This window comes from Perognathus longimembris, chromosome 1 (assembly GCF_023159225.1).
Source record: "Perognathus longimembris pacificus isolate PPM17 chromosome 1, ASM2315922v1, whole genome shotgun sequence".
Classification (NCBI taxonomy): Eukaryota; Metazoa; Chordata; class Mammalia; order Rodentia; family Heteromyidae; genus Perognathus; species Perognathus longimembris.
Window position 1 is genome coordinate 160,394,175 of NC_063161.1, and position 26,815 is coordinate 160,420,989.

The window sequence follows — 26,815 nt, forward strand, 5'->3', positions numbered from 1 at the left end:
GGGCAAATGCCCCCTGTCCGTCAGTGCACCTCTGGTACCCACACCCAGGCTGCCCAGGTGGGGGCGGGGGCCCCGTCCGAGGGCCAGCAGGGAGAGTCGTGCCTAGAGAGGAAGAGACAGGGCAGGATGCTGTGAAGTGAGGTGGCCTGGACAGGGCCTTGCTCTCCTGGGCTGGTCATCTGGGCTGTCGTCACCCTGGAAGGGGGGCTGCCTAGAGGGACCGGGATTGGGGACGCTAGGAAGCAGCCGCACAACCCGGGCCTAGAACAAACGGGGTCCTTCCTGTGGAACCACCCGGCCTGTGCTAGGGACGAGAGGAGGGGCACAGGACCTGGACACGGTGGCCAAGCACCCCAAAGGGGCAGCCCCAGCAGAGTTATTAGGGGAAAATACCTTACACGACGTCCATTACCTGGGCTGGTGGGCCCCCGGCTCCGGCAATGGTGGCCCAGGAGTGGTGGGCACTAACATAGGAGCTGGTGCACAGTGCTCAGTGATTAGTACACCTCCTCTCCCATCCTGTGCCCAGTCCAGCTCGGTCAGCTCAGGGAGCACTGCCCAGGGGGTCAGTGACAGACAGGGGCTGGCCTCGCCGGGCTGGGGCTGGGGCACACACCCGGGAAACTCACTTCTTGAGGGGTGAAAGCAAGCCCCAGGGGACTCTGGCTGCTGGGGAGGAACCCGGGCAAGGTAGGAATCGAACCCAGGGCCTCAGGCATGCTAGGCAAGCACTCGACCACTAAGCCACATTCTCAGCCCTGCCTAACCATAAGTCAGGTTTGGGGAGGAACGTTCTAGAAATTGATTTATTATTTACTTATTTTTGTGGTGGTTCTGGGGCTTAAACTCAGGGCCTGAGGTGGTTTTTTCTTTTTTTCTAATTTTATCAAGGTTAGCACTCTTGTCCTTGAGCAAATCTCCATTTCTGGCTTTTTGGTGTGATTGCCTCGGCCAGCTTGAGTAGAAAAGTCTATTTCTAATTTAACTAGAAAAATAGCTGGGCTAGAGGCGTGGGCTCAAGTGGTAGAGCACTGTCCAAGCCAGGCAAACTCAAGCCTCAGGAGGGACAAAACAAAGAAATAACATTGCATTAGTGAAAAGCTTGATTCATTAAAGGTATTTGCCTTAAACTTCACATTCAATCACTAAACTGCAGCACATAGTGATTATTTTTTTGCCAGTCCTGGGCCTTGAACTCAGGGCCTGAGCACTGTCCCTGGCTTCTTTTTGCTCAAGGCTAGCATTCTACCACTTGAGCCACAGCACCACTTCCGGCTTTTTCTGTGTATGTGGTGCTGAGGAAACCAACACAGGGCCTCATGCATGCTAGGCAAGCACTCTACCACTAAGCCACATTACCAGCCCTGTTGTTTTTTTAAAGCAAGTCTTGACATTGTTCAGTTGCTCAAATGGTTATTAAGCCTTGAAAACTGAGCAACAGTATCTTCCGTGTGGGGGGGCGGGCGGGGGGGTCATAGGGCTTAAAGTCTGTCCCTGATCTCTTCAGCTCAAGGATAGATCTCTACCACTTGGAGCCTAGTGCTACCTCTGGTTTTCTGTTGGATAATAGGAGACAAGAGTCTCATAGACTTTCCTGCCCAGGCTGGCTTTGAACCGCAATCCTCAGATCTCAGCCTCCTGAGTGTTAGGTTTTTAAAGTAGGTAGCCGGTAAAGGAGAATGCCACGCGGTATTCAGGCAGGAGAGAAAGTTTATTACCAAACTGCTGGCCTGTGGCCGAGGTGATCCATGGCCGAAGAGAAGGGAGAGAGAGAGAGATGGGAGAGAAGGGAGAGAAGAGGGCGACCCCCACCCAGCCCTGCTTTATCTAGGGGCAAGGGGTGGGGCCTGGTGGATTAGGATGTGACCTCAGGGAAAGGGAAGGTAACTGCCTCCAGGTCTGCTGCTTACTCAGGTAACTAACTGGGTGGAGACCTAATGAGGTGGGGGCATCTACTTGGAGCCTTCCAGGGACGGACCTTATACTGAGCAGGTAAGATTTCAGGTGTGAACCACTGGTGCCTGACTGTAACAGTATCTTAGAGAAAGATACATGGGGGGTGGAGGTTGGGGGAGTCTTATGACTTTTTAAATTACAACAGTGTTTACCAAGAAAAAAAATTCACAGAGAGACACCTGGATTGAAAGGAACATCTGAGTTGGACTATCCACCTAGCAACTGTAAGGCCAAGTTCAAATCCCAGTACTGCTGAAAAATAAACAGAAAAGGGAGCTGGGCACTGGTGGCTAGCACTTTTAATCCTAGCTACTCAGGAGGCTGAGATATGAGGATCGTGGTTTAAAGCAGCACAGTTGGGCTGGAATATGGCCTAGTGGCAAGAGTGCTTGCCTGGTACACATGAAGCCCTGGGCTCAATTCCTCAGCACCACATACATAGAAAATGCCAGAAGTGGCGCTGTGGCTCAAGTGTCGGAGTGCTAGCCTTGAGCAAAAAAAGAAGCCAGGGACAGTGCTCAGGCCCTGAGTCCAAGGCCCAGGACTGGCAAAAAAACAACAAAAAAACAAAAACCTGTGCAAGGGCTGGGAACATGGCCTAGTGGCTAGAGTGCTTGCTTCGTATACATGAAGCCCTGGGTTCGATTCCTCAGCACCACATATATAGAAAAAGCCAGAAGTGGCGCTGTGGCTCAAGTGGCAGAGTGCTAGCCTTGAGCAAAAAAAGAAGCCAGGGACAGTGCCTGAGTCCAAGCCCCAGGACTGGCAAAAAAAAAAAAAAAAGAAGCCCAGGTAGAAAAGTCCCCTTGAGACTCCCAATTAACCACGGAAAAATGGGAAGTGGAGTTGTGGCTCAAAGTGGTAGATCCTTGAGCAAAAGAGCTCAGGGACAGCGCCCAAGTAGCAAGTGGCTCCGGCCTTAATCCTAGCTACTCCGGAGGCTGAGATCTGAGGACTGCAGTTCAGGAGGTTCTTATCTCTAATTAACCCCTAGAAAACTGGAAGTAGAAGTGGAGTTGTGATTCAAAGTGGTAGAGCTCTAGCCTTGAGCAAAAAACACCCAGGCCCTGAGTTCAAGCCCCATGAAAAGGAGGAAGAGGAAGAGGAGGAGGATGGAAGAAGAACTAAGGCATTTGGTTAAAAGCAAGCCTTTGTTTTAAAGGAACGTTCAAACAACATTGACAGTACATAATAATGCTAATTTATTATAAAGTGATATCAAACAACCAGAATATACCTGTGCTTAGAATAAGGAAAAGCAGTTTTGGGCTGGGGATGTGGCTTAGCGGTAGAGTGCTTGCCTAGCATGCATGAAGCTCTGGGTTTAATTCCTCAGTACCACATAAACAGATAAGGCTGGAAGTGGCGCTGTGGCTCAAGTGGCAGAGTGCTAGCCTTGAGCAAAAAGAAGCCTGGGACAGTGCTCAGGCCCTGAGTTCAAGCCCCAGAACTGGCCAAAAAAAAAAAAAATAGCAGACAGGGCTGAATAGAAACCCTTACTCTACCATTTACTATAAATTCAATCAGATGTGCCCACACTCCTACCTGGGCGTCCACGGCCCTTTCCCTGCTTTCCCTTGCTATTCAACACTTCTGAGTGTCTCTATTAGGGCTTGAACCCTGGGCCTGGGCACCGTCCCTTAGCTTTTTCCCTCAAGGCTAGCCCTCTGCACTCTTGGGTGGTTGATTGGGAGTAAGGGTCTCAAAGACTTTCTTGCCCAGGCTGGCTTTGAACTGTGATCTTGATGAGACCTGAGGCGTCCTGAGTAGGTAGGACTGACTGCAGGTGTGAACCCTGGGCACCCGCTGCTCCCATTCCTTTCAGCGACAACTTCCTCGAGCAGATGGCCCTGGGTTCCAGAGCGATGAGGATTGGGGGGGGAGGGAGGGGGCTTCCTTGGGACCAGCGTTGTCCAGATGACAGAGAAGTTTCCCGGGTGGAGCTGGGGGCGGTGTGGGAGCGAGGCTCGGGCCCACTGCGGAGGAGGCTGCGGGCGCTGAGCCCGGCTGGCCTCCCTCCCTCCCTCGAGGGCCTCCCCCGGGGCTCCGGGAGAAGGGCGTGCACGCAGGGCGCCTCCCGAGGCTCCCCGGCTCGCAGGCGGCCCCGCTCGGGCGTCTCCCTTCTCCCCGGGCGGGCGGGCCCTACTTTAAACTGCGATCCTCCTTCTGGTCTGCGTGTGAAATGGTGCCCAAGGCCGGCGTCGGTGGCTGGGGCCGCGGCCCCCTGGCGGGAAGCGCGGGGACGGCCGCGGCGGGGGCCTCCGGGCCTGCGCCTGCGGGACTCGGGCTCGCGGCCGGCTCAGGGGCGGCGCCCTCCGGGCCGGGGGGCCGCCGAGGGACGGGCCAGGGCGGCCACGCCCTAACCGTCGGCGGGCCCAGCCGCCGCGGCCACGCGGTGGGCTGGCGCGTTCCCGCGCATTTCTTTAGAGTCGACCTCCGGAGGGCGCGGGAGGACGGCCTGCAGCCGCCGACCCGGAGGACGGCCCGACCAGCCGGCAGCTGGAGCGGGAGGGGGCCTGGCCCTTTAAGGCGTTGCGCCTCCCCCAGCTTTCTGACCCTCGCCGCCCCCCGTCGCCCCGCCCCCGTCGCAGCCCCGCCCCCCCGCGCATGCGCGCCGCCGCCACCGCCGCCGCCGCCGCCACCATCACCGCCGCCGCCACTGAGTCCCGCGGGTCGTCGGCGCCCGCGCACCGGGGCGACCAGCGCGGCTCCGCGCGCCCGGCTCCGCCGCCGCGGCCCGGCAGGTGAGTGAGCGGTGCGGACCTGCGACCGCGAGGAGGACGGGCGGGCGGACCCCCCCCCCCCGCACCCGGGCCGCCGCACGTGTGCCGCAGGCCTGAGGCCCGGCCCGCGGCGGCCGCGCCCCGTCCGGGCCGCCGACCCCCTCGTGGCCGCCGCGCGCCCCGCGCCCTCGGCGCCGCCGCCTCCCCTGGCCCCGGCGGCCCCGGACCAGGCCCGCGCCTGGCCGCCGCTCCCGGCGCGCTCCACCGCCTCCGGGGGCCCCCCTGCCCCGCACCCGGGCCTGGGCACTGGTCCTTGCGGGGCCCGCCTCTGCCCCGCGGGGCCCCTCGCCGGCCCCCAGCCCCCCTCGTGCAGGCCGGGCCCCTGGAGGCCCCGTGTCGCCCCGGCGGGACCGTGACCCCCCCCTCCCCGTGGGGTCCTGCCAGCCCCCCGGTCTGGTCTGCGAGAGCCATCTTGGGCGCCGCCCGCTCGCCCCTCACCCGTCCCGGGCGCCGTTTCTACCTGGGCACCCACCCAAAGGCTCCCAGGCTGGGCCTGGGGGAGGTGCCCTCCCGGCCCCTCGGGAAGGCGTGTAGGTGAGCACTGTGTCCCAGGCAGGTGTCTAGGACTGCAGTGCCCGGCCGGATCCCAGCCCTCTGCTCCGGCTCGTCCCCTACAGCGTCCGTGTCTGTTACCTTCTGTCTCCCCACATCTGGAGCCCTGGAATCTGCTTCTGCCCCAAGGCAGAGCACATTAAGGGGTGGTTGCTGGGCCTTCACTGGCTAGGCTCACCTAGGTGAGAAGCGGTGGGGGTCAAATCCAAGTCATTTGGCCTGCCTCGGTCTCCTCACTTTTCCTTCCCAAGCCGGGAAGTGCCTGCTGTGCATCCCTCCCTGGTACTGCAAACATTTGCTCCTAATCTTTCCCCCCTTTTTTGTCCCAGGATCAAGACTTTGGGTTCCACCCAGTGAGGTAGGTTTTTGTATGTTAATGTTGGCTGCCCCCAGGCTCTGAGTGAGACCACCTAGTGGTTATTTTCCCGGGAGGTGTGGCCCACCCTCTAGTGCTGGTGCCAGGAGTTAAACCCTGTTGGACCCTCCCCTTCCGTGAAATAACTCCCATGGTAGAAGGTGAAGATTTTATTTTGTGAGTCCTGGGACTTGAACTCAGGGTCTGGGCGCTGTCCTTTAGCCTTTTCTTTCAAGGTGTGTGCTCTGCCCACTTTGAGCCAAACTCCACTTGTGGCTTTTTGCTGCTTACAAGCTCAAGGCTAGTGCTCCACTTCTGGCTTTTTAGTAGGTAGAGGTAAGAGTCTCACATTTTTCTGCCCTGCTGACTTCAAATTGCAACCTCAGCCCCCTGAGTAGCTAGGAGTGTAGAGGTAAGCCACTAGTGTCTGGTTGAGACAACCTTCCCCCTTGGGCTTGGATTCTGGGCCCAGGTGCTGTCCCTGAGCCTCTTTGTGCTCAAGGCTAGTGCTCTACCACTTGGGCCACAGTGTCACTTCTTGTTTTTTTTCTAAGTAGTTTATTGGAGATAAGAGTCTCACAGACTTTCCTGCCTGGGCTGGCTTTGAACCGTGATCCTCAGATCTCTGCCTCCCGATTAGCTAGGATGACAGGCGGGAGCCACTGGCACCCACCCAACAGGCTCTTTTTGGTGGCATCCATTTCACATGGAGCTTGGCAAGATTTCAGTTTTAAACTCTAAGCTAGAATTTACGCTGTACTAACTCATTAGGTTAATGGCTGGGGATCTGGTGGCCAGTGACCTTTGCAAGGTGGCTCTTTAATAATGAGCTGCACTGAAGTATCAGCACCCGTCTGTTGCTGGGATGGAATCAACTGCTGCTCATTGTTTTGGGCTGTACCTCATGAAGCCAAAACTGCACTAAGCTGCATGGATTGTAGTTTCAGCGTTATACTCCGGACTATTTCTACTGCCGGCAGGACTGGGGGCTTCCAGTGTCGAGAGGAGCCCTGTAGTTTGCTGCTGCAGATCTTAGCACTTCACTGGTGGCCTTCTAAAAGTAGCCTTGATCTGCAGCCTAGGAGACAGCAGCTAGGTCAGTGGTCAGTGCTGCAGACAAGATTGCTGATTTTGGGTGAGCTTCCTTCCAAATGCCACCTCAAAGCTCACCCTGCTGTCACTTGGCAAACTGTCTGGATAACACAGTAGCAAGCCTCCTCAAAAGTGATCTTCCATGGGGTTACCAAGGGCACAAGTGGCAGAGTCCCGTTTTGAACAGCCCATTTGCTTGCTGTAGGACTCAATGTGGTGGTTGAGTGGTTCTTTGTTTATCCTTTCTTTTTCCTGAAATTCTAGAAAAAGTTTTCTGTGTTGCTGAGGCCCAGACCCAGGGCTTCTTACATGTTATCGAGTGTTACTCCCCCACCAAGTCACATCCACCTGCCCCGGCAATCTTCTAATTTTTAAAATAAATGATTTGTTTATAGGTCCCTCTACTGTAGGGCTCGACTAGCAGATCGCCTCTTGCCTTGTGAATCCCCTTCCGCGGCTCCTGCCCCGTGGGCTTCTGAGCCATGGCCACGGAGGAGAAGAAGCCAGAGACGGAGGCTGCAAGAGCACAGCCCACCCCTTCCTCGTCGGCCACCCAGAGCAAGGTGCGTGTGTGGGCAAACAGGCTTTAAGGAATCCAGGGCTATCAGCTCTTCTCAGTTAAATAGGCTGCCAGTGGCATTATTGATCTAACAATGTAACGATAGATTTCTCAAACCTGTCACTTAGATGGAAGGGGGCGGATATATAAAAAAGCAGATTGTTGGTGATGACTGTAAAAGTTGGTGGGATCATAATTTGAAGAAGTCTATAAGATCTGGTGCCTTGGCAGGTGTGCCAGGCCACCAAGCGCCTTTAAGCAGGGGGAGGGGGGAGGGGGGTCCTGCCTTCACATGGTTTTCCAGAGGTGGAAGGGCATAGCTCAGCTGGCAGCCCGGCAGTGCCAGGTGTTGTGGGGGCGTCGGTGTCCAGCTTGGGTGACGGAGTGAGGTGCTGAGGTGGGGGTTGGGAGAGGAGTCGGCGATGCTGGTGAAGGCGCCACACTCAGGTGCGGGCAGTTTGAAGGCTGAGCTGAACGTTGGGAATCAAGGCAGCTGAGTGAATGGGATTGTGGCGGTTACCCTCAGCTAACTTAGGTGGTTCTCTCTCTCCAACAGCCCACACCTGTTAAACCCAACTACGCACTAAAGTTCACCCTGGCTGGCCACACCAAAGCTGTGTCCTCCGTGAAATTCAGCCCGAATGGAGAGTGGCTGGCAAGCTCGTGTGCGTATGGGTCCCGTGAGTGGGGGCAGGGTGGGTTGCGCAGCTCCCTGGGTCTGCCCCGGAGTCCTGCTGCCCTCCGGAGCTGGCGCGGCCTGCGGAGACTGCGCCCACCGCCCAGGCCTTTCCCTGCACACGCAGGGGCTCGGTGTGGGAGCATTGTGACCGCGCTGGCTAGGTCCTGCACGGCTGCTTCTCTTCTCTGAGCCTTGGCTGTTTTTTATTTCTTTCAGCTGCCGATAAACTCATTAAAATTTGGGGAGCCTATGATGGAAAGTTTGAGAAAACCATATCTGGTCACAAGCTGGTAGGTCCCCGCATGAGAAGTCCTGGGTGTTAAGCAGGACTGGGGCGCTCTGGGCTGGTGGGCACTGGCGTAACCTCCCCTGTGCTGCTTGGTGGTCATCTCTTTAGTCAAAGAGCTTTGAATCGCCACAGGTGTGCATGTGTCCATCTCTGAGGCCCGGGGCGGGCCCCCGTGAATGGCTTCTCCTCTGGGCCCTGGTGTGTATCTTCTGAGTTAACACTGGGGCCTGGCACATGTTTGGGACTTGGCTTTAAAAAAATTTTTTTTTTGCCAGTTCTGGGACTGGAACTTGAGGCTTCGGTTCTGACCCGTGTGCTTTTTTTTTTTTTTTTTTAAGAAGTTTTATTTCTCTTTAATGATAAGGTTTTTTTTTGGCCAGTCCTGGGGCTTGGACTCAGGGCCTGAGCACTGTCCCTGGCTTCTTGCTCAAGGCTAGCACTCTGCCACTTGAGCCACAGCGCCACTTCTGGCCATTTTCTGTATATGTGGTGCTGGGGAATCGAACCCAGGGCCTCGTGTATACAAGGCAAGCTCTCTTGCCACTAGGCCATATCCCCAGCCCCCCTGTGCTTTTTTTTTTGTTCAAGGCTAGTGCTTTTCCATTTGAGCCACAGCTCTGCTTCCAGCATTTTTGCATTGGAGATGAGAGTCTCACAGGCCTTCCTGCCTGGCTGGCTTTGAATCACGGTCCTCAGATCTCAGCTTCCTGACTAGCTGGAATTGCATAGCCACTGACCCGGTCAGTTTCGGTCAGTTTGATTTTTTTGATTTTGTCCCAAAAGACTTTTTTTTCCTTCCCAAGGGAATATCTGATGTAGCCTGGTCATCGGATTCCAACCTCCTTGTGTCTGCCTCTGACGACAAGACGTTGAAGATATGGGACGTGAGCTCGGTAAGACGGTGGTCCTCTCTCAGGGAGGCCCCGTGGCTGGGGCTGGGAGCCGGCGTCCTGACCCCTGCGACTGTGCCCTAGGGAAAGTGTCTGAAGACCCTGAAGGGGCACAGCAACTACGTCTTCTGCTGCAACTTCAACCCGCAGTCCAACCTCATCGTCTCAGGGTCTGTAAGTGCACGATCTCTCCTCCGGGGGTGCCGTGGTAGGTCCCAGCCGCGCTCAGCCTGGCCGGAGGTGGGGTGGCGTGGGGCCCGCGGCGTCATTTTCATCCCCTCTCGTGCAGTTTGACGAAAGTGTGAGGATATGGGACGTGAAGACCGGGAAGTGCCTCAAGACCCTGCCCGCTCATTCAGATCCGGTGTCAGCCGTAAGTCCCCGGCACGCGCCGCGGGCCCCGCCCTCATGTGTCCTTGCTGTGTCTGGGTGATCCTTTAGGTGACTAGCGGTTGGGGTCTGGCGCCGTGAGACCTCTCGGCCCTGGGTGCTGTGGAGAGCAGGTGCTTGGGTGCCTGCGGTGTGCGCTGAAGGGCCTTTCATGGGGGCTGGGCAGGCAGGGGGGCGCGTGGCTTTTCAGGGGTGGCTCCTGGAGGGCGTTTGGGGAAGAGCGTGGAGTGGGAGTGCGACCCCGGGGGAGGTGGATTCTGAGTGGAGTAGCTTTGACTGCTGCCTGGGGCCGGCATGGTGATGTGGTGGAGAGAGCTGAGGCTGCTGGAGGGAGCCCCCAGAGTGCTTCGTGCTCAGTGCACACCACTCAGTGAAGAACAAGCGGAGAGCCAGGCGCTGGTGGCTCACGCCTGTAATCCCAGCTACTCAGGAGCCTGAGGTTTGAAGCCCATGCCCGCTGGGCAGCAAAGTCCCTGAGGCGCTTATCCACCATTAACCATCAGAAAAAGAGAAAAGGCCAAACATGGAGCGTGTTCCAAGCGGTAGAGAGCTAGCATTGGGCGAAAACGCTCTGGGACAACCCTCAGGCCCTGAGTTCAAGCCCTGGGACTGGCACTGGAGACACAGGTGACGAGAGCTGTCCTGCAAGTGCTTCTGTGCAGTGACCTGTCATTGCCTGCCGTCCCCTCCCGCAGAAGGGCCCTGGGTGGGAAGCCCCGTGTGCACGACTAGGAAGTAAGCGTCTCTTTTCCTCTTTAAATTTTGAATTTTTAGGTCCATTTTAATCGAGATGGATCCTTGATAGTGTCAAGTAGCTATGATGGTCTCTGGTAAGTACGTTTTTTATTGTTGTTTATTTGTTTGCTGGTATGAGATTTGGAAGCCAGGGCCTAGCTTTCTAGACAGGCACTCTTCCCGTTGAGCCCTGTCTTCATCCTGGCTTTTTCGCTGATTATTTTGGAGATAGAATCTTGCATACTTTTCTGCCTGAGCTGGCTTCAAACCATGATCCTTTGGATCTCAGCCTCCGGAGCAGCTAGGATTGTTACAGCCATGAACTACAGGGCCCTGGCCAAGTGAGAGAGCCTTACTTCAAGTGGTTGACAAGTATTCAAGGCCTGTTGTTGGTCCATTCTAGCGCCATTGTGCAATGGGAAGGGGACATGGCCTTCACCTTCCGGAAACTTCTGCCCCAGTGGGTTGCAGATGGACCGACAGTCGCAGTAGGAGTCCAGGGGATGAAGAGCAGCATAGGGAGATGGCAAGGGGGGTGTCATGGTGAGCCTGGCAGCCTATGGAGTTGACATGAGCCACACTGAGGTGTGTCCTTCCTGAGCGTAGAGGAAGTGTTGGCTGTGCCCTCGCCGTGAATGCGGTGGGTCCTGGGCAGGTGAGGGAAGGGAGGAGGAACGAGGCTGTGGGCCCTGCAGAGTTAGGCTGAGTGGATCAGGCCTTGGTGGGGGGAGGCGGCTTTGGTGTTAGTGCCCAGGGCTTCAGGAAACAGAAGTGTGGATGTTTATGTTAGCTGGTCAGCTCCCTCATGGAGGCAAAGGTAGCAGCCAAAGCTCTGGAGCTATATTCTGGGCTTGAGGTGACGGTGGTGTCTCCGTGACTGGCACAGCGGCTGGTGAGGCTAGGGAGCTCTGTGGTTGCAGCGGACTGAGTAAGTGAGCTGGTAGGACTTCTCAGTAACGAGAATGAAACTAAAGCAGAGTCTTAGGCCTTGGAAGAGTCGTAGATGAACAATACCCATGCTAAAGACTGCCAAGCTTGGGTTTAAGACGGCTTCGACACCATGATTGTTTAAGAAGCACGTACAGTGTGGTGATTGGAAAGATGTGCGCCGGATCTCTCTTGAGGTTCTCAGCAGGACTGCCCCACCCCCTGCAGAGGGAAGTGGCCTGGGACTGGAGTTGACGGCAGTCCTGAGAGCTGGTGGGTTGATATCCATGTGACAGGAAGATGGAGAACAAGATCTAGAAAGGAGAGAAGTAAAGTTGTTTTTTTTTTTTTTTGTGGTGGGTGCTGGGCAAGTGTACCACAGAGCACATGCGATGTAAGTATTTTTGACAGAAGACCTGGGACTCGGCTTGCCGCAGCTGGGATTCGTTTTTTGCTCTGCATAGTCTTAGACTCGATGTCTTCTTCCCTTTTTGGGGAGGGGGGAAGGGGCACGCGAGCTTGATGAAATCCAGCTCTCCAGAATTCAAGCAAGCGCCCGCAGGCCTTTCGCCCGACGGCCCATCCGCCTGTGTGCCCCGTGCCACCCTCACTTCTGGGGGGACGGGGAGTGGAAGTTCACCGGAGCCCACTCATGCTTGGCAGCTGCGCTTTAGGGATCTGTCCCGCAGGTCCAGACTGAGGGCAGCCGGTGTCCCATCCTGAGCCCCGATGGCGCCTGTGGCGGTGCCTGCCCCGTGCCACCGCCACGGGGCCACGGCCTAACCAGAAATGGCAGGCAGATGAGACAGGCCGCAGGCTACCCGGACCCTTTCTGGGTTCGTTCCCAGCACCTTGACGGTGGGAAGAGCAGGCACTGGTATCTGTGTAGAGAACGGGATAGTTTGTGAATCGTGTGTGGAGCTGGCTCTGAAGAACGTTCTCGAAACATAGAAATAGTATACCAGAGAGGCTTGTAGGAGGGACTTGCAAAGCTAAAAGATGGAGAAATGAGAAAAGGAAATCAAGAACTTTCATAAAGTTCATTTGAGAAGGTCGGAAGTTACATGCCCAATTAAAAACTTAAAAAAACACCATGGCCTGATTGGAGATCAAGGGGAAGGCCACAGTTAGGGGGAAGGCCCTGTCCTCCCCAGCAGCACCCTTGGCTCAGGGACAGGTTCTCACTTCCTAACTGGCCCAGGAAAGGGCTAGGGCCCGGGGTCATCACAAAGGAGCCCCAAGGAGGTGTCAGGTGGAAAGGACTATTGTACTTCCCGGTTCTATACTTGCATCCAATCAGATAGCAAACTTCTAAGGCTACTAGATGTTTCCAGACCACAGAAGAAGATGAGTTCTTCCAGATCCATCTTACAGGTCTAGATTAGCTTGTTCCCCAAGCCTGATTACAGCCTGGAGCCCAAAGGCCGCTCATGAGTGAACATAGATGCCAGAATCCCATAGAAAATACTCAGATGTTGTGTTCAGCAGTGCATCACATAGAGAGTCCATGACTAAGCAAGTCTGAGCAGTGAAAGGCCTGGGATAGTGCCAACAGCAGGAAACTGATGGCATTGTGTCAGCAAATTCAAGAGAGACCCACAGGGCTTTATCTCCAGTGGAGATCAGAGGGCATCTGATGGGGTGATAATACCACAACTGATCCTTCTCGCGGTGGGACCGTCCAGTGGTGCCAGCAGCTCTGTAAACTCAGACTTGGTAACACGCAGAGGCACTGAAACTACCTGCCAAGTCCGGCACAAAGCAAGCATTGCCACTTCTCCAGTCAGCATTGCTTGTGGTTTCTCATCATCGTGTAAGGAAATAGACTTGTGGAAGGTGGGCAGACATACTTCTGTAGACACAAATTTTTTTATTTTTATTTTGCCAGTCCTGGGCCTTGAACTCAGGGCCTTAGCACTGTCCCTGGCTTCTTTTGCTCAAGGCTAGCACTCTACCACGTGAGCCACAACACTACTTCTGGCCTTTTCTGTTTATATGGTGCTGAGGGTTCGAACCCAGGGCTTCAGGCGTGCAAGGCAAGCACTCTACCACTAGGTCACATTCTCAGCCCTAAACACACATTTGTAATCCTAGCTACTCTGGAGGCTGAGATATTAGGATCACAGTTTGAAGCCAGCCTGAGCAGGAAAGCCTGAGATTTATCGCCCGTTAGCCACCAAAAAGCCAGCAATGGAGCTGTAGCTCGAGTGAATGTTAGTCTTGGGGGGAAAAGCCCAGAAAGCTCCCAGGGCTCCCAGGGCTCCCAGAGCTAGATCCTGAGATCTAGCCCCAGTTTAGGTGCCAGAAAACTAAAACCAAAGCCACCAATGGAGTGCTGCGCCCACTTAACTCATGACATGTCCATGATTCTTGTCACCTCTACTTTCTCTTGGGGAACTGGATAAGCACCTGCCAGTTGTCCCTCAGCTGGTGACAGACCTGGGTCCAGGCTGCGTAGGAGTTGTGGAGACCTGGCTCAGCCATAGGTCCTGCCAGCCATCAACCCTCTTTGGTTCTGCTAGAAGACAGTGGGGGAGAGTTCCCTGTAGGATGCGGTGTGCCGGGATGACCAGGAGCCAGTTCAGCAGGAGAGCAGGAGAGCAGGGCCCCGAGCGGACCACGTCCAGCTGCGGACACCGGCAGCGAGGGAGTCAGTGTCTCCCTGAGCCTCAGTTCTGTAAGGCAGTAGAGAGTGGAAAGGCAAGAAAATCCACAGCACACCTGAGAACACAGAGGCCGAGAAAGCAGATTACCTCGGCCCCAAATAAAGCAGAATCTGTCAAGAAAACATTTGAGCTGAGTGCTAAGAGAGTGGAAGGAGGGAAGGGGAGGAGGCCTGGGAAAGGCTGAGCACGCAGGACAGAGGCGGTGCTGGCGGCCAGCAGGGCACATGTGCGCTTTGTGCACGCGTTGGCAGAAGCTCAGAAACCCCGGAACTGTGCTGGTGGCAGGAGAGCTTGTCCCTTCTAGAGTTCCTGTGTTTGAATGCTCTTACTTTTTCTTTTCTTTTTTGGTTGTGCTGGTCCTGGGGCTTGATCTCATGGCTTGAGCTTTCTGCTCAAGGCTAGCACTCTGCCACTTGAGCCACAGTGCCACTTGCAGCTTTTTCTGAGTAGTTTATTGGAGATGAGACTCTCAGACTTTTTTTCTTGCCTGGTCTGGCTTTGAACCTCGATCCTCAGATCTCACTCAGCCTTCTGAGTAGCTGGGATTAAAGGCGTGAGCCGCCTTGCCCTGTTGAGTGTTGTTTCTTGCTGCCTAACTGCGGGGCTGTCCGGGAAATGGAATCCGGCCTTGGGTCTATAAGAGCTCGCTGTCCCGCGTGGACTGTGTGCTGGGCGTGTGGCGGGGAGGGCACCAGCCCGGGCTGGTCACGGGAGGGTCGGCCTGATGGCTCTCCTCGGGAGCGAGGGGGGTTCGCTGTCGCCTCTGCCCGGCTGGGGTTCAGTCAGCAGCTGAGTGCCAGCTGCAGGCCCGCGTCTCGCCTGTGCTCGCGGCGGGAGGACGGCAGCCGCCCGTGCGCGTGGAGCCAGCGCGGAGGGTGAGGACAGGGCCCGGCACCCTCATGCTTTGTTTTTGTTCTTGCTTTGAAGCCGCATCTGGGACACCGCGTCGGGCCAGTGTCTGAAGACGCTCATCGGTGAGTGCTCCGCGCACCTGGGGTCGGCTCTGGGTGCTCCGCGTCATCTGGGGTCGGCTCTGGGTGCTCCGCGTCATCTGGGGTCGGCTCTGGGTGCTCCGGTTGGCTCTGGGTGCTCCGCGTCACCTGGGGTTAGCTTTGGGTGCTCCGTGTAATCTGGGGTTGGCTCTGGGTGCTCGGGTTGGCTCTGGGTGCTCCGCGCACCTGGGGTCGGCTCTGGGTGCTCCGTGTAATCTGGGGTTGGCTCTGGGTGCTCTGTGTCACCTGGGGTCGGCTCTGGGTGTTCTGGTCAGCTCTGGGTGCTCCGTGTCACCTGGGGTCGGCTCTGGGTGTTCTGGTCAGCTCTGGGTGCTCCGTGTCACCTGGGGTCGGCTCTGGGTGCTCCCCGTCACCTGGGGTCGGCTCTGGGTGCTCTGCGCCACCTGGGGTGGGCTCTGGGTGCTCCGCGTCACCTGGGGGGTCGCCTCTGGGTGCTCTGGTTGGCTCTGGGTGCTCCCCGTCACCTGGGGTCGGCTCTGGGTGCTCCGCGCACCTGGGGTCGGCTCTGGGTGCTCCGTGTAATCTGGGGTTGGCTCTGGGTGCTCTGTGTCACCTGGGGTCGGCTCTGGGTGTTCTGGTCAGCTCTGGGTGCTCCGTGTCACCTGGGGTCGGCTCTGGGTGTTCTGGTCAGCTCTGGGTGCTCCGTGTCACCTGGGGTCGGCTCTGGGTGCTCCCCGTCACCTGGGGTCGGCTCTGGGTGCTCCCCGTCACCTGGGGTCGGCTCTGGGTGCTCCGCGTCACCTGGGGGGTCGCCTCTGGGTGCTCCGGTTGGCTCTGGGTGCTCCGCGTCACCTGGGGTCGGTCGCCTCTGGGCTCGCCCTCCACTCGGGCCTGCCAGGGAGGAGGCCTTTCTCCACAGGTGTTTGCAGTGGTCCTTCCAGAGCCCCTCTGCTCTCTGAGCCCGGCTGCCTCTGGAGGCCTCTCCACTGCCCCTGCTTCTCCCTGTGCCCCGTACCCACTGCAGGGAGCTTTCTCGTTCCTTTGCAGAGCTGCTGCCATGCCTTCTCTCCGCTCTCTGAGGCCCCTGGCCTGGGCTGTCCGGGTTACTCTGTGTATCCTCGGTCTGTAGACTCTCTGCCTGTTTCCGTCGGCCCCTGGCCACCTTCCCCAGTGTGTGTGGGGGGGAGGTAGACACAATGTCTGCTAACAGCAAGGCGAGGAAGGAGGGGAAGGACTGGCATGCCCCCAGATAGGTCAGAGGTCAGGGATGCGGGTAGTGGGACGCGGAAGGGGCGGTGTTGAGGAGGCTGGCCACGTGATGCGTGGGAGCAGATGGCAAGGGCTGGCCTGGCCTGTTGGGCTCTCACCAGCATGGCCTTGGGGGGTGGGGGGGAGGGGGAGGAGGCCACCCAGGGAGGCGCTTTGTCCCCCTCAACTTGGATAGGGATGGCGGTCCCTGGGCTGGCCATCCAGGTTGAGTTGGCAGGCCTGGCCGTCCTTAGCTTGAAGATACCTGGCTCTGTCCTGCTACTCTTCTGGGGACAAACGTTCAAGGCCACCTGAGGCCCCTTCTCGTGGTCACCCGCTGGGGCGGAGCTGGCCCGCCGGCCTGTGGTGGCCCTGTGGGAGGCCAGCCTGCTGCGCTCCAGTTTTCCCTAGCCGAGTCCTGGTATCGGGTGTCTTCCCTCCCAGAGTGGGCGCCAGCTCTGTCTCTAGCTCAGTCCTTCCTGGTGGCCTGTGGCAGGCGTCGGGGCTGTGGCAAGGAGCACTAAGCCCTCTGTAGCCCCCCGCAGGGGTGTCCTGCACATACAGGGCAGGCACCTGCAGGCTTAACAAGTCAGAATACCCAGCAGTCCATTCCTCCCTTGGGCTCCAGGACCTTCCATGGATGCTGAAGTCCTTTCAGGAGCTAAGTGTGGTGTTTCAGCACACTTCCGTGTGCTTTGAAGTCTTGTTTTGTTGTGTTTTTTTTTGTTGCCAGTTCTGGGCCTGAGCACCGTCCCTGGCTTCTTTTTGCTCAAGGCTAGCACTCTGCCACCTGAGCCACAGCGCCACTTCTGGCCGTTTTCTGTATATGTGGTGCTGGGGAATCGAACCCAGGGCCTCATGTATACGAGGCAGGCACTCTTGCCACTAGGCCGTATCCCCAGCCCCTTCCATGTGCTTTGTACATGCCTAGGTGAATCAGAACAGTTGTCAGACTTCTACTTAGGCCTAATGGCAGCAGGAGGCCTGTGGCCAGTGGCCGGTGTGGACGCCAGCGTGGTCCGCAGAACTGTAGAGTCCAGGTGCTGGGGAGGGCACAGGCTCCCCTGCTGCCCGGTGTTCCTCTTCCGCTCACGGTCAGGTGTGTACCTGCCTTATGGCCACTCAAGTTTTCCTGTCGGGAACCTTATACATTTTCGGTTTTGCCATTTCGGGAGGGAGATGGCTGAGATTGGGATTCACTCGCTGGCCGGTGCTCTACCAACGGAACCACGCCTTCAGTCCCTCTTCTCGCTTTTTGCTGGTTCTGGATCTTCATCTCTGCCCAGGCACTGTCCTTGAGCTTTTGTGCTCAAGACTAGCACTTGAAGCACGGCTTTTGGTGGTTGATTGGAGTTTCATGGACTTTCTCTCCTGGGCGGGCTTTGAACCTTGATCCCTGGGTGTTGGTTAGCCTCTTGAGGGCTAGGATTACAGGTGTGGGCGCCGGCGCTTGGCTCACCTCCCCATGTTTTCTATCTGCAGTTGGATGAACCCAGGAGATGGGGTAGATGCCCCGGTGCTGGGGTGGGGGGCGGTGGGGGCTGGGCTGGTGGACAGTGGCCTGCAGGCCCTCCTCCCTCGGGGCTAGCAGTGTGACACAGACAGGGCTGTCGCTGAGGTGATGGAACCCTTCAGACTGTGGACGGAGTGCTCGCCTCCCGCCAGCCAGGCCTCGGGTTCACCTGCAGCCTCTCCTCTGCCACAGGAAGAACCAGCACAGCCCTCAGTGCGGGCTGCGTGACCGCCCGCCCTCTCGCTCACACTGTCCCGTGTGTGCCTTTGCAGTGTGGGTGACCAGCCCGAGGCAGCAGAACCCCCAGCGCGCCTGTGGTGGTAATGCGCGTGCTCCAACCTCACAGGCAGACAGCGCGCCCCGGGCACGCCCTCCCCCCACCCCCACCCCGCCCGGCCGGGGCAGCCTCCCGGCCCAGGCCTTGGCATCGCCCTTCCAGGAGACCTGGCTCTGCCCCCGCCCTTGTCCCCCAAGTCCGGACCTTAGCGCCCAGGACATTAGAAGTGAGGGCCGAGCTCCAGAGCGAGGGGGGCCTGCGGCTGCCCCGCCGTTGCTGTTCTGGGCATCTGCACGGAAGCCACAGGAGGTGGCCGGTGTTGGAGGAGCACGGGCGCACTGGCGGACACCCTGCGCGGGTGGAGTCCCGGTCCTGGTGTGGCCGGCCTCGGGCCCTCCGTGCCTCACGTCCCGGTGACTCAGGGACCACTGCATGGCTGAGGCGGGGGAAGGGCGGCACTGGTGGCACGGGTGACGGGAGCTGGCGCCGCCGCGCGGGCCCCCGGCCACCCTGTGTCCTGTTTGCTGTGCAGATGATGACAACCCCCCGGTGTCCTTCGTGAAGTTCTCTCCAAACGGCAAATACATCCTGGCGGCCACGCTGGACAAGTAAGCGCCTTCCCTCCCTCGGGGGTGGGGCGCGGCCCCTTGGCGCCTTGCACGCCCTTGCTCTGCCCGCACTCGTGTGCCGCCCGCACAGGCGCTGCACTGGACGCAGCCTAGGCCCCCGAGAGGCTGCAGGGGGGCTGCAGGGGGCCTCGCGGCTGGCCTTGGGGTTTTGTGCTTGCTCCTGTGTGTATGGGGCTCCCTGGTGCGGGGGGTGCTGGCCCCGTCGGAGCCGGGCGCCCCGCCCCTTGGATGGGACCCTGACTGGGTTCTGAGTGCTGCCACGAGGAGGCGGTCGCAGAGGCCGGCCCGGCTCCGACACGCAGCCCTCTTTGTGTCTTCCAGCACACTGAAGCTCTGGGACTACAGCAAGGGGAAGGTGAGCTCGGCCTGCTGGCTTGGCCTGGGTGACAGGTGGGGAGGGCTGCGGCAGGAGGGACTCGGCGTCCCTGCGGAGCTGCCGCGGCTCAGGTGGTTTCCGGACGGACCAGGCTCCGCAGCTGCGCCTGCGCTTGGGTCCAGGTCCCCGCTCAGGCGCGGGCAGCCGGAGGTCCGCGCCCGTGGAGCATGGCGCCCGCGGCGCTCAGGGCCCGTCCCGCCCCTGTCTTTGCAGTGCCTGAAGACGTACACTGGCCACAAGAATGAGAAATACTGCATATTCGCCAACTTCTCTGTAACTGGCGGGAAGGTGAGTCCTCACCGAACCCCGCTGCCCCCCCACCCCGCGCCGTCCTGCGAGGCCACGTGACCCAGGCGGGGCTTTCTCAGTGCCCAAGGCGCGACACGAAGTGTCCAGCAAGTGCCGTGCCCGTGTGTGCGCCTGCGCGCAGGGCACTGGCCGGCTCCCTCTGGCTCTGCCTCGCTGGCCGGGCAGGGGCCCCACTGTCAGACCAGGCTGTGGCCCCGCAAGGACGCGCCTGCGTCCCCGCCCCTGCCTGAGTGGCCTGGGCCACACGTGCTCCGCACACTGAGAGAAGGGAGGCCCACGGAGCGCCTCAGCCCAGAAAGCCTCCTGGGGCGGCATGGGAGGTGCCAGGCCCCGAGGGAGACGGGGAGCTGCTTGGCCGTCTTCCTGCGGACCCCTGACCTCGTGTTTTCTCCCACCCACTGTCGCCCGGCCCAGTGGATCGTGTCTGGCTCCGAGGATAACCTCGTGTACATCTGGAACCTGCAGACCAAGGAGATCGTGCAGAAGCTGCAAGGCCACACAGGTGGGCTCCGCCCCGCCCCCTCCCCGCCTGGGCCCGAGCCTTCCCTGCTGCTCCCTACGCGCTGTCGCTCGGCCCGGAGAACCTGGGGTGGTGCGGAGGATGCCGCCGGGCGCGCCCGCCCGGGCTCTCAGGGCCCGCCGTGTGGGGCTGGCTCGGGTCCCGGGCCGGCCGTCGGTGGCTGCGTCCGTGGTGGGGAGCCGCCTTGCCCTGCGCCCCCAGCGTGCCGACAGAGCCCGGCGGCGGTGCTCACCGAGCCCCCCTGTGCTCAGTGGTCAGGGCCGGGGCCCAGCCCCGTCCCCCCTAAGCCCGCAGGGCCCAGAGAGCTCGGCCCGGGTGGCGCCCCTGACCGAGTCTCCTGGGCTTGCAGATGTCGTGATCTCAACGGCTTGTCACCCCACGGAGAACATCATCGCCTCCGCTGCCTTGGAGAACGACAAGACGATTAAGCTGTGGAAGAGCGACTGCTGAGTCCCAGGCCGCGCAGAGGCTGCAGTCACAAGACCTGGATCGGCAAGAAGCGTGCGCGTGGCCGGGGCCTCGGGGGCCTGGGGGACCTGGGGGACAGGGGGACAGGCCCGAGCGCGGCTCCTCTCCGAAGGCGCTGGCAGAGGGGATGTGCCGCCCGCCGCCGGAAGGTTCTACCAGTCGCTGGGACATTTCTTGCCACTTGTTTATCCTCGTCCACGCCGGAGTTCCTGGTCTGTTCTGTGCTCAGAGGCAACACAAATTTTTAATTTTGTATTACACAAGAGTGACGTTCAATTTATCATGGGTTGTGTTTTTTCCAGTAAATGTTCTGTACCCTTTTGATACCTTCCTGACGTGAAGCTGTGGTCAGGCCCCTCGGGGCCCGGGCTGCCCCTGCCCCCCGCAGGCCAGGCCCGGGGTCCCCAGAGAGCTCAGCCGGGTGCCCTGTGTCACTCCTATTCCCAGGGCTGGCAGTGGGCTGCCGAGGGTGCCCACAGCCGGGGGCACGGGGTGGGGTTTGGGGTGTGCTGTGGTTCCTGAGTTCTGATGTGCGCTCTCTACCTAGCTTGAGGAAGTCCCCCGCAGGGCTGAGGCTGAAGGGGCCTCCCCCCACCCACCAGCTGCGCCTCCCAACGGCCAGCTTCCTGTGGGCCCCGCTTCTTCACTGGCGGGGGGCCGGGCCTGAGGTGGCCTTTCTGGTGCTGTGGTGTGGGGGGACTGTGGCTCTTCTAGTCAGTCAGATCGGGCCAGGATGAGCAGCTTGGGAGGGCCACCGCTCTTCCCGTCCCTCCCTGCCAACCCCACCGCCCCTCACGGCCGCACACAATCCATCCTAACCGTGTGGGGAGGGGGTGTCGGCCTGCCGCAGTGCAGCCCAGTCCAGTAGCCAGGATGGGGGGGAGGGCTCGGATATGGACCAGGCAGCTTGGCCTCCGGGAGCTCTCCAGAGCCGGCCACCAGGGTAGGGGCGGCTCCCTGGCTGAAGAGGCCCGCCACTGCCCTGGCGGCTTCTGGGTGTGGGTCTGAGCCTCGTGGAGCCTCTGGAGGGCCGGGGGCGGGGGTTCCAGCCCTGTCCTCACAGGGCCGCCCTCCCTGGAGGGACGGAAGCTTGCTGTGTCCAGAGCTCTGTTCCCGAGGATAGTTTATTTTTTCTACAGTTGAACTCTGTTGTAGATTTGTGTAAAAAGACATTCTTTTTGAAAATAAAGATTTTCATGTCTTGTAATCTTGTCTTAAGAACTTCATAGCTTTCTCTTTGGAATGGCACAGACTCGCTCGTGGTTTGGCGGGGGGTGGGGCAGGGCGGCTGGGGTTTGAACCTGGCCTGGGTAACTATCCCTAGGGAGCTGTTTTGCTCAAGGCTAGCAGCTTCTGACACGTGCGCCACACCTCTGCTTGTGACGGTGAATTGGTGGTAAGGGCCTCAGACTCGGCTTCCCGGGCTGGCTTTGAACTGTCGCCCTGAGCTCTCTGCTGAGGAGCTCGGGTGACAGGTGAGAGCCACAGGAAGGAGGAGGCCGTGGGGAGCACGGGGACTCCACTCAGAACTGGCGTGAAGTCGAGCGGGAGACCGGGGATCACAGGCTTTGAGTCGTCAGTTCTGTTGGGGTGGTCCACAAATGAAAATGTAACTTGGGTTAACTCGTATCACCCAGGAGGTTAGCTGTCACATGCGCCTCGTGGGGTGGCACGCGGGAGACCAGCCCTGGCTGTACCCCCTGAGGAGTCGGGATTGGAGGCTGTACAGGGCCCCATCGGTCTGGCACCCGAGTTAGCTGAAAAGTGGAGGGGTAGACTTGACGAGCTCGGTGAAAGGGTGGTTTAAACAAAAACAACTGGGAAGGAGCCGAGTGCTGGCAGTGATCCCAGCTACGCAGGAGGCGGAGATGAGATCTGAGGATCGCGGTTCAAAGCCAACCCAGGTAGGAAAGTCAGGTCCTAAGCCCAGTAAACTCAGGAAAGGCCACAAGTGGTAGAGTGCTAGCCTTGAGCAAAAAGAAGCCAGGCACAGTGCTCGGCTGAGTTCAAGCCCAGGGCCAGCAAAAGAAGGCGTGCTGTCGGTAGGTTTCTGAGGAGTCTCCTCTGGCCCTGATGTATGGGGCTGCTTGTTCCTTTGGGGGTCCCGATGGGAAGTTTCCTATCTGCCAGAACGCTGGGGCCCCGTGGTGTTCGCTGGTCGTCGCTCTTTCCCTGAGAACAGGATACTCGGGATGGACATCAGCTCAGCCCAGCTGTTCATGCTTGTCTGAAAACCCTGGGGCTTGAACTTAAGGCCCGGGCACTGTCCCTAAGCTTTTTTTCACTCAAGGCTGGTGCTCCCGTGACTTGTAAATGCTCTCCTTGGAGTCACAAAAATAGACAGCAAGATTTACTTCTGCAGAAGCCTGTGTCCTCGGCTGAAAGTCTGACAAGCCCTCAGCAGGTAGGCTGCTCCGGCATTTCTCCTGCCCCTCTGCTCAGATGAGTTGAACTCCAGTTCAGAAGGAAGCTCAGGGACAGCTCCCAGGTCTGGAGTTCAAGCCCCAGGACCAGGGGGAAAAAAAACAACAAGCTGGGCTCCCGTGGCTCATGCCTGTAATCCTAACTACTCATGCCTGTAATCCTCAATTACTAGTTGGCTGAGATCTGAGGATTGCAGTTCAAAGCCAGCCTAGGCAGAAAAGTCCGCAAGAGTCCTATCTCCAATGAACTACTCAGGAAAAGCTGTAAGTCATGCTCAAGTGGTAGAGCGCTAGCCTTGAGCACAGAGAGGCTTAAAGACCCCACCCAGGCTCTGGGTTCAAGCCCTAGGATTGGCAAAAATAAAAAAAGACACCAGTATAAGACAAAACCTTGGAGCTGGGAATATGGCCTAGTGGTAGAGTATCACCTCGTACACATGAAGCCCCGGGTTCGATTCCCCAGCACCACATATACAGTAAATGGCCAGAAGTGGCGCTGTGGCTCAAGTGGCAGAGTGCTAGCCTTGAGCAAAAAGAAGCCAGGGACAGTGCTCAGGCCCTGAGTTCAAGGCCCAGGACTGGCAAAAAAACAAAAGACAAAACCTTTACATTAAAAACAACAAAAATCTTCCTTACCCCAAAGCAGCTCTCTTTTCCTTAAGAGCCAAGCTGCCAGGCCCAAACAGAAACTCGATTTTTTTTTTATTCTAGGGTGAAGTACAGAGGGATTACAGTGACATGAGTCATGATGAGTGTGTTTCCCTTCCTATGGAGTCTTCTCCACACCCGAGTTGTATAGTTCACCGTGAGCTCCACTGCTGCACTTTCCTCGCCCAACCCTTGAACACACCGTAAATCAGGTGAGGAAGACAGGCATCAGGAACCTAAAAACAAAAAAACAAAAAGAAGAAGAAAAAAGTATCTTGTTCCCATGTCTTGGAGTTGGTTTGGATACTATTTATATATAGTATTATTTATATAAATATGAAGAGGCACTTAGGCATTTCACCTTTGTGTTTCTGTCCTGCGAGTATCCTCTTTTGGTCTCACTGTGTGAATATCTAGAATCCGTTAAGATTTATCGTATCCCAGTGTATCTATTTCTTGCATATGAGAACACCAATCAGGAACTTTTGTTTTTATTTTATTTTTTGCCGGTCCAGGGGTTTGAACTCAGGGCCTGAGCTCTGTCCCTGGCTTCTTTTTGCCCAAGGCTAGCACTCTACCACTTGAGCCACAGCGCCACTTCCGGCTTTTTCTATATATGTGGTGCTGAGGAATCGAACCCAGGGCTTCGTGCATACGAGGCCAGCTCTACCAGCTCTCTACCAGTAGGCCACATTCCCAGCCTTCAAATCAGACACTTTTAAGCAACACTCTGATAGGAAAGACAGTTTTTCTCACACTTGAACCACACCTCTACTTCCTGCTTTTTGTTGGTACTTGAGAGACCAGAGTCTCACAGACTTTCCTGTCCCAGTAGGCTTTGAACCGTGATCCTCAGATCTCAGTCTCCTAAGTTGCTAGGATTCCAAGCAAGAGCCGCTGATGCCTGGTTCTAACAAGGCTTTTAATTCTCTTTAGGTTTTTCACTGCTGAGCTATAAATCCAGTTTCTCTGCCTCCTGGCTTGTCCCCTTGCCAGGAGTAGGAGAGGGGAGAGCAAATTTTCCAGTGTCCTTTCATTGTTCCAGTTTCCTTTCTTTTCTTTTTTCTTTCCGATGCCTGTCCTGGGGTTTGAACTCGGGGCTTAGGTTGTGTCTGAGCTTTTGTGATCAAGGCTAGAGGCTCTGTCGAGTCACACTTCCGCTTTCAGCGTTTGGTGTTTAATTGGAGATAGAAGAGTCAGGATTTTCCTGCTCAGGGTGGCTTTGAGCCTTGATCCTCAGGTCTCCGCCTCCTCCGGGGCAGCCACTGGCAGGAGCCACTGGGGCCTGGCCTTCAATTCCTTTCCTAACCCTGAGGTGCAACTGTCTGGTCTCCTAAACTTGTGTCTGGGTTTTTTCCTTCTCTTGATGCCAGAGAAGGTGCTGGTGGCCCTTGGAGCTCTGTCCATCTGTCGTCTTCATGAGGTGGATGCCAAAGAACCTTAAGGAGGGTCAGAAGACAATCGAAGGGATTCCAATCTCCCCCCTCCATTTTTTTTGTTCTGAGGTCCTTGGCTTCCTTTTAGTTTCTGGGTTTTTTTCCTCCAGAGTTGAGGACCAAACTCAGGGTCTTGGACTTGCTAGGCAAGCACTCTTCCGTGGAACTAAACCCCCAAGCTCCTTTTTGATTCTTTGAGTGGGAATGGAGTTCCAGGTCTCCTCCGCCCACAGGAGGCACAATCTGTTTCTTTCTGTCTGCTTAGCTAGGTTTGTCGTTAAACATCTTCTCTGTGCTGGGCAGGCACTGGTGGCTCACGCCTGTCATCATAGCTACTGAGGAAGTTGAGATCTGAGGATTGTGGTTTGAAGCCAGTCCTGGCCAGGAAAAGTCCATGAGACTCATCTCCAACTAATCACACACACACACACACACACACACACACACACGCACACACGCTGGAGGTGCTTCTGTGTCTTAAGTGGTAGAGTACCAGCCATGAGCAAGAGAGCCTAGGGACATTCCCTGGCCCAGAGGGGAAGCCCCACGAAGCCCCACGACCAGCCCAAAACAAAAACAAAAACCTCAGAACCATGAGCTGTTGGCAAACCCAGAACTCCTCATCAAAGCCAGGTTGAGGCCCGGAAACGGAAGGTTTTAGATTGACTCTTGAGTCCAATAAAGGAATACTATTTGATAATTCTTTCATCCTAGGATTTTTTTTGCGTGTGTGTGTGTCAAATATTATGTGTCACTATTAGGTAGGTAGAATTGAAGATGAGTTCATTTTCCTGGTGTTCCCTTTTCTAGAGCTAAATTCTTATTTCCCACCTGGGGATTCAGAGTGTGACTAAACTGGGGAGAATAAGTCAACCCTCCAGAAGAAAGGAAATAATAACCGACCCCGTTAGGAAGGGGAAGTGTGGCTCAGTGGTCCAAGCTGGTTTAGCAGTGAGGGCTCTAGTAAGAACATTTCCTGAAGGCTAAGGGAAAAAAGCCCTGGTGTCTACCTAGAGCACACAGGTGTGAGTGTGTGTGTGTTGGTGGGGGCTACTTCTGCAGATGCAAGTGCACAACAGAATTTCTAGTGAGCTCTCCCTGCATGTTCTCCCCAGGTTGCAAACCCCGAGCTGGCGCCAGAGGCGAAAGGAGAACCACACTTTGTGCAAGCGGGAGGACCTCGGGTCCGAGCCCCCCCAAAAAAACGTTGGTTAGATGCCACTAAGTAGGTGGCAATGCCTTAACCGTATGCGTGTTGTCAGGCCCAAGGGCCTCTTCCATCCTTGTCAAGGGGAGTGCTAACCTTCTCTCCTTTCATACAACACAGCACCATAGCCTGCACGCGTGGTATTTAAAGCACGCCGGCCCATTCATTTTACAATAACGGCGAGGTTCTTTTTGGTTGTTCACTGCAGAAAAAACGGGTAGAAAAACCCTCACCAAGGGGAAAGAAACGTTTATTTCTGATGTCGCCCGTCAATTCTAACGTATAAACCACCAAACAGGTCTTTTTTTGTCTCTCGCTCTAATTTGCATAAAACTAGCCAATCAGAGGCTGAGCTCAACATAGGGCGTGCCGAGCGTTCCTTCAGAGCGACCGATGCCCCCGGAAACAAAACAGGGTGGGCGGGCACTTCCTACGGGGACACTCTCGCGGACGGCGGGAAGCGGAGCGGAACTGGCCTGCGGAAGTGGAAGGGGCTGTGGAGGAATCCGAGGATGATCGTCGGAAGATCTCTCCACGAACTTCCGGGTACGGCCTTCCGCCCGGAACTGTGGACGCCGACAGGCCGCGGCGCGCGGAGGCCTTCTGCGCACGCGCGCGCCGGCCGGGCCCGGCGCCTGTCGCGGGGTCTGCGCATGCTCCTCGTCGCCAACCCCACCCCCGCCCCCCGCCCCGCCGGTCCTCTCCCGCGCGTCGGCGCGGGCCCCGCGCGGCCCGTTCGTGTCCGGCCGGCCTGGAGGGAGCCCAGGCTCAGCCCTTTCCCGGCGCACCAGTGAGCCTGACCCCCCCCTTGGGCGCCAGCCCGTGTTTTTGCACAAGCGCGCGCGCTCGTGTGCCCCCCCCCCCGCGGGTGTCTGTGGGCAGCGCCCTTCGTCTAGCGGGCACCAACAGGTACACGCGCGCGTCCTCCCGCCCCG

General features: G+C 57.6%; 1 protein-coding gene and 1 non-coding gene across 3 annotated transcripts; one reads left to right on the forward strand and one right to left on the reverse strand.

The window, feature by feature from the left end:
* The first annotated feature begins 4,605 nt into the window (after positions 1-4,605).
* Wdr5 (WD repeat domain 5) lies at positions 4,606-21,369 on the forward strand. 2 transcript variants are annotated; one of them, XM_048345779.1, is made up of 14 exons: positions 4,606-4,700; positions 7,149-7,301; positions 7,854-7,962; positions 8,193-8,266; positions 9,069-9,158; positions 9,240-9,329; positions 9,445-9,528; positions 10,320-10,375; positions 14,801-14,847; positions 18,397-18,472; positions 18,815-18,848; positions 19,083-19,157; positions 19,593-19,680; positions 20,048-21,369. In XM_048345779.1, exons 2-14 carry the CDS (start codon positions 7,221-7,223, stop codon positions 20,146-20,148), a joined length of 1,005 nt encoding a protein of 334 aa, XP_048201736.1. In that variant the 5' UTR covers positions 4,606-4,700; positions 7,149-7,220; the 3' UTR covers positions 20,149-21,369. The 2 variants fall into 2 exon arrangements, with proteins under 2 accessions (XP_048201736.1, XP_048201734.1); XM_048345777.1 differs by having other exon boundaries at positions 4,611-4,700; positions 7,134-7,301.
* A 4,503-nt stretch (positions 21,370-25,872) lies between these two features.
* LOC125341708 lies at positions 25,873-25,998 on the reverse strand. The gene has a single exon (XR_007209060.1). It is a non-coding gene; the product is annotated as a U6atac minor spliceosomal RNA (small nuclear RNA).
* Positions 25,999-26,815: the final 817 nt, after the last annotated feature.

Excerpts from the sequence above, each read along its gene's own strand:
- Wdr5 (XM_048345779.1), top strand. The coding sequence starts at position 7,221 with ATGGCCACGGAGGAGAAGAAGCCAGAGACGGAGGCTGCAAGAGCACAG. Across the intron at positions 14,848-18,396 it reads GTGTCTGAAGACGCTCATCG|ATGATGACAACCCCCCGGTG; the intron begins GTGAGTGCTCCG and ends TTTGCTGTGCAG. Across the intron at positions 19,158-19,592 it reads TCTCTGTAACTGGCGGGAAG|TGGATCGTGTCTGGCTCCGA; the intron begins GTGAGTCCTCAC and ends CGCCCGGCCCAG.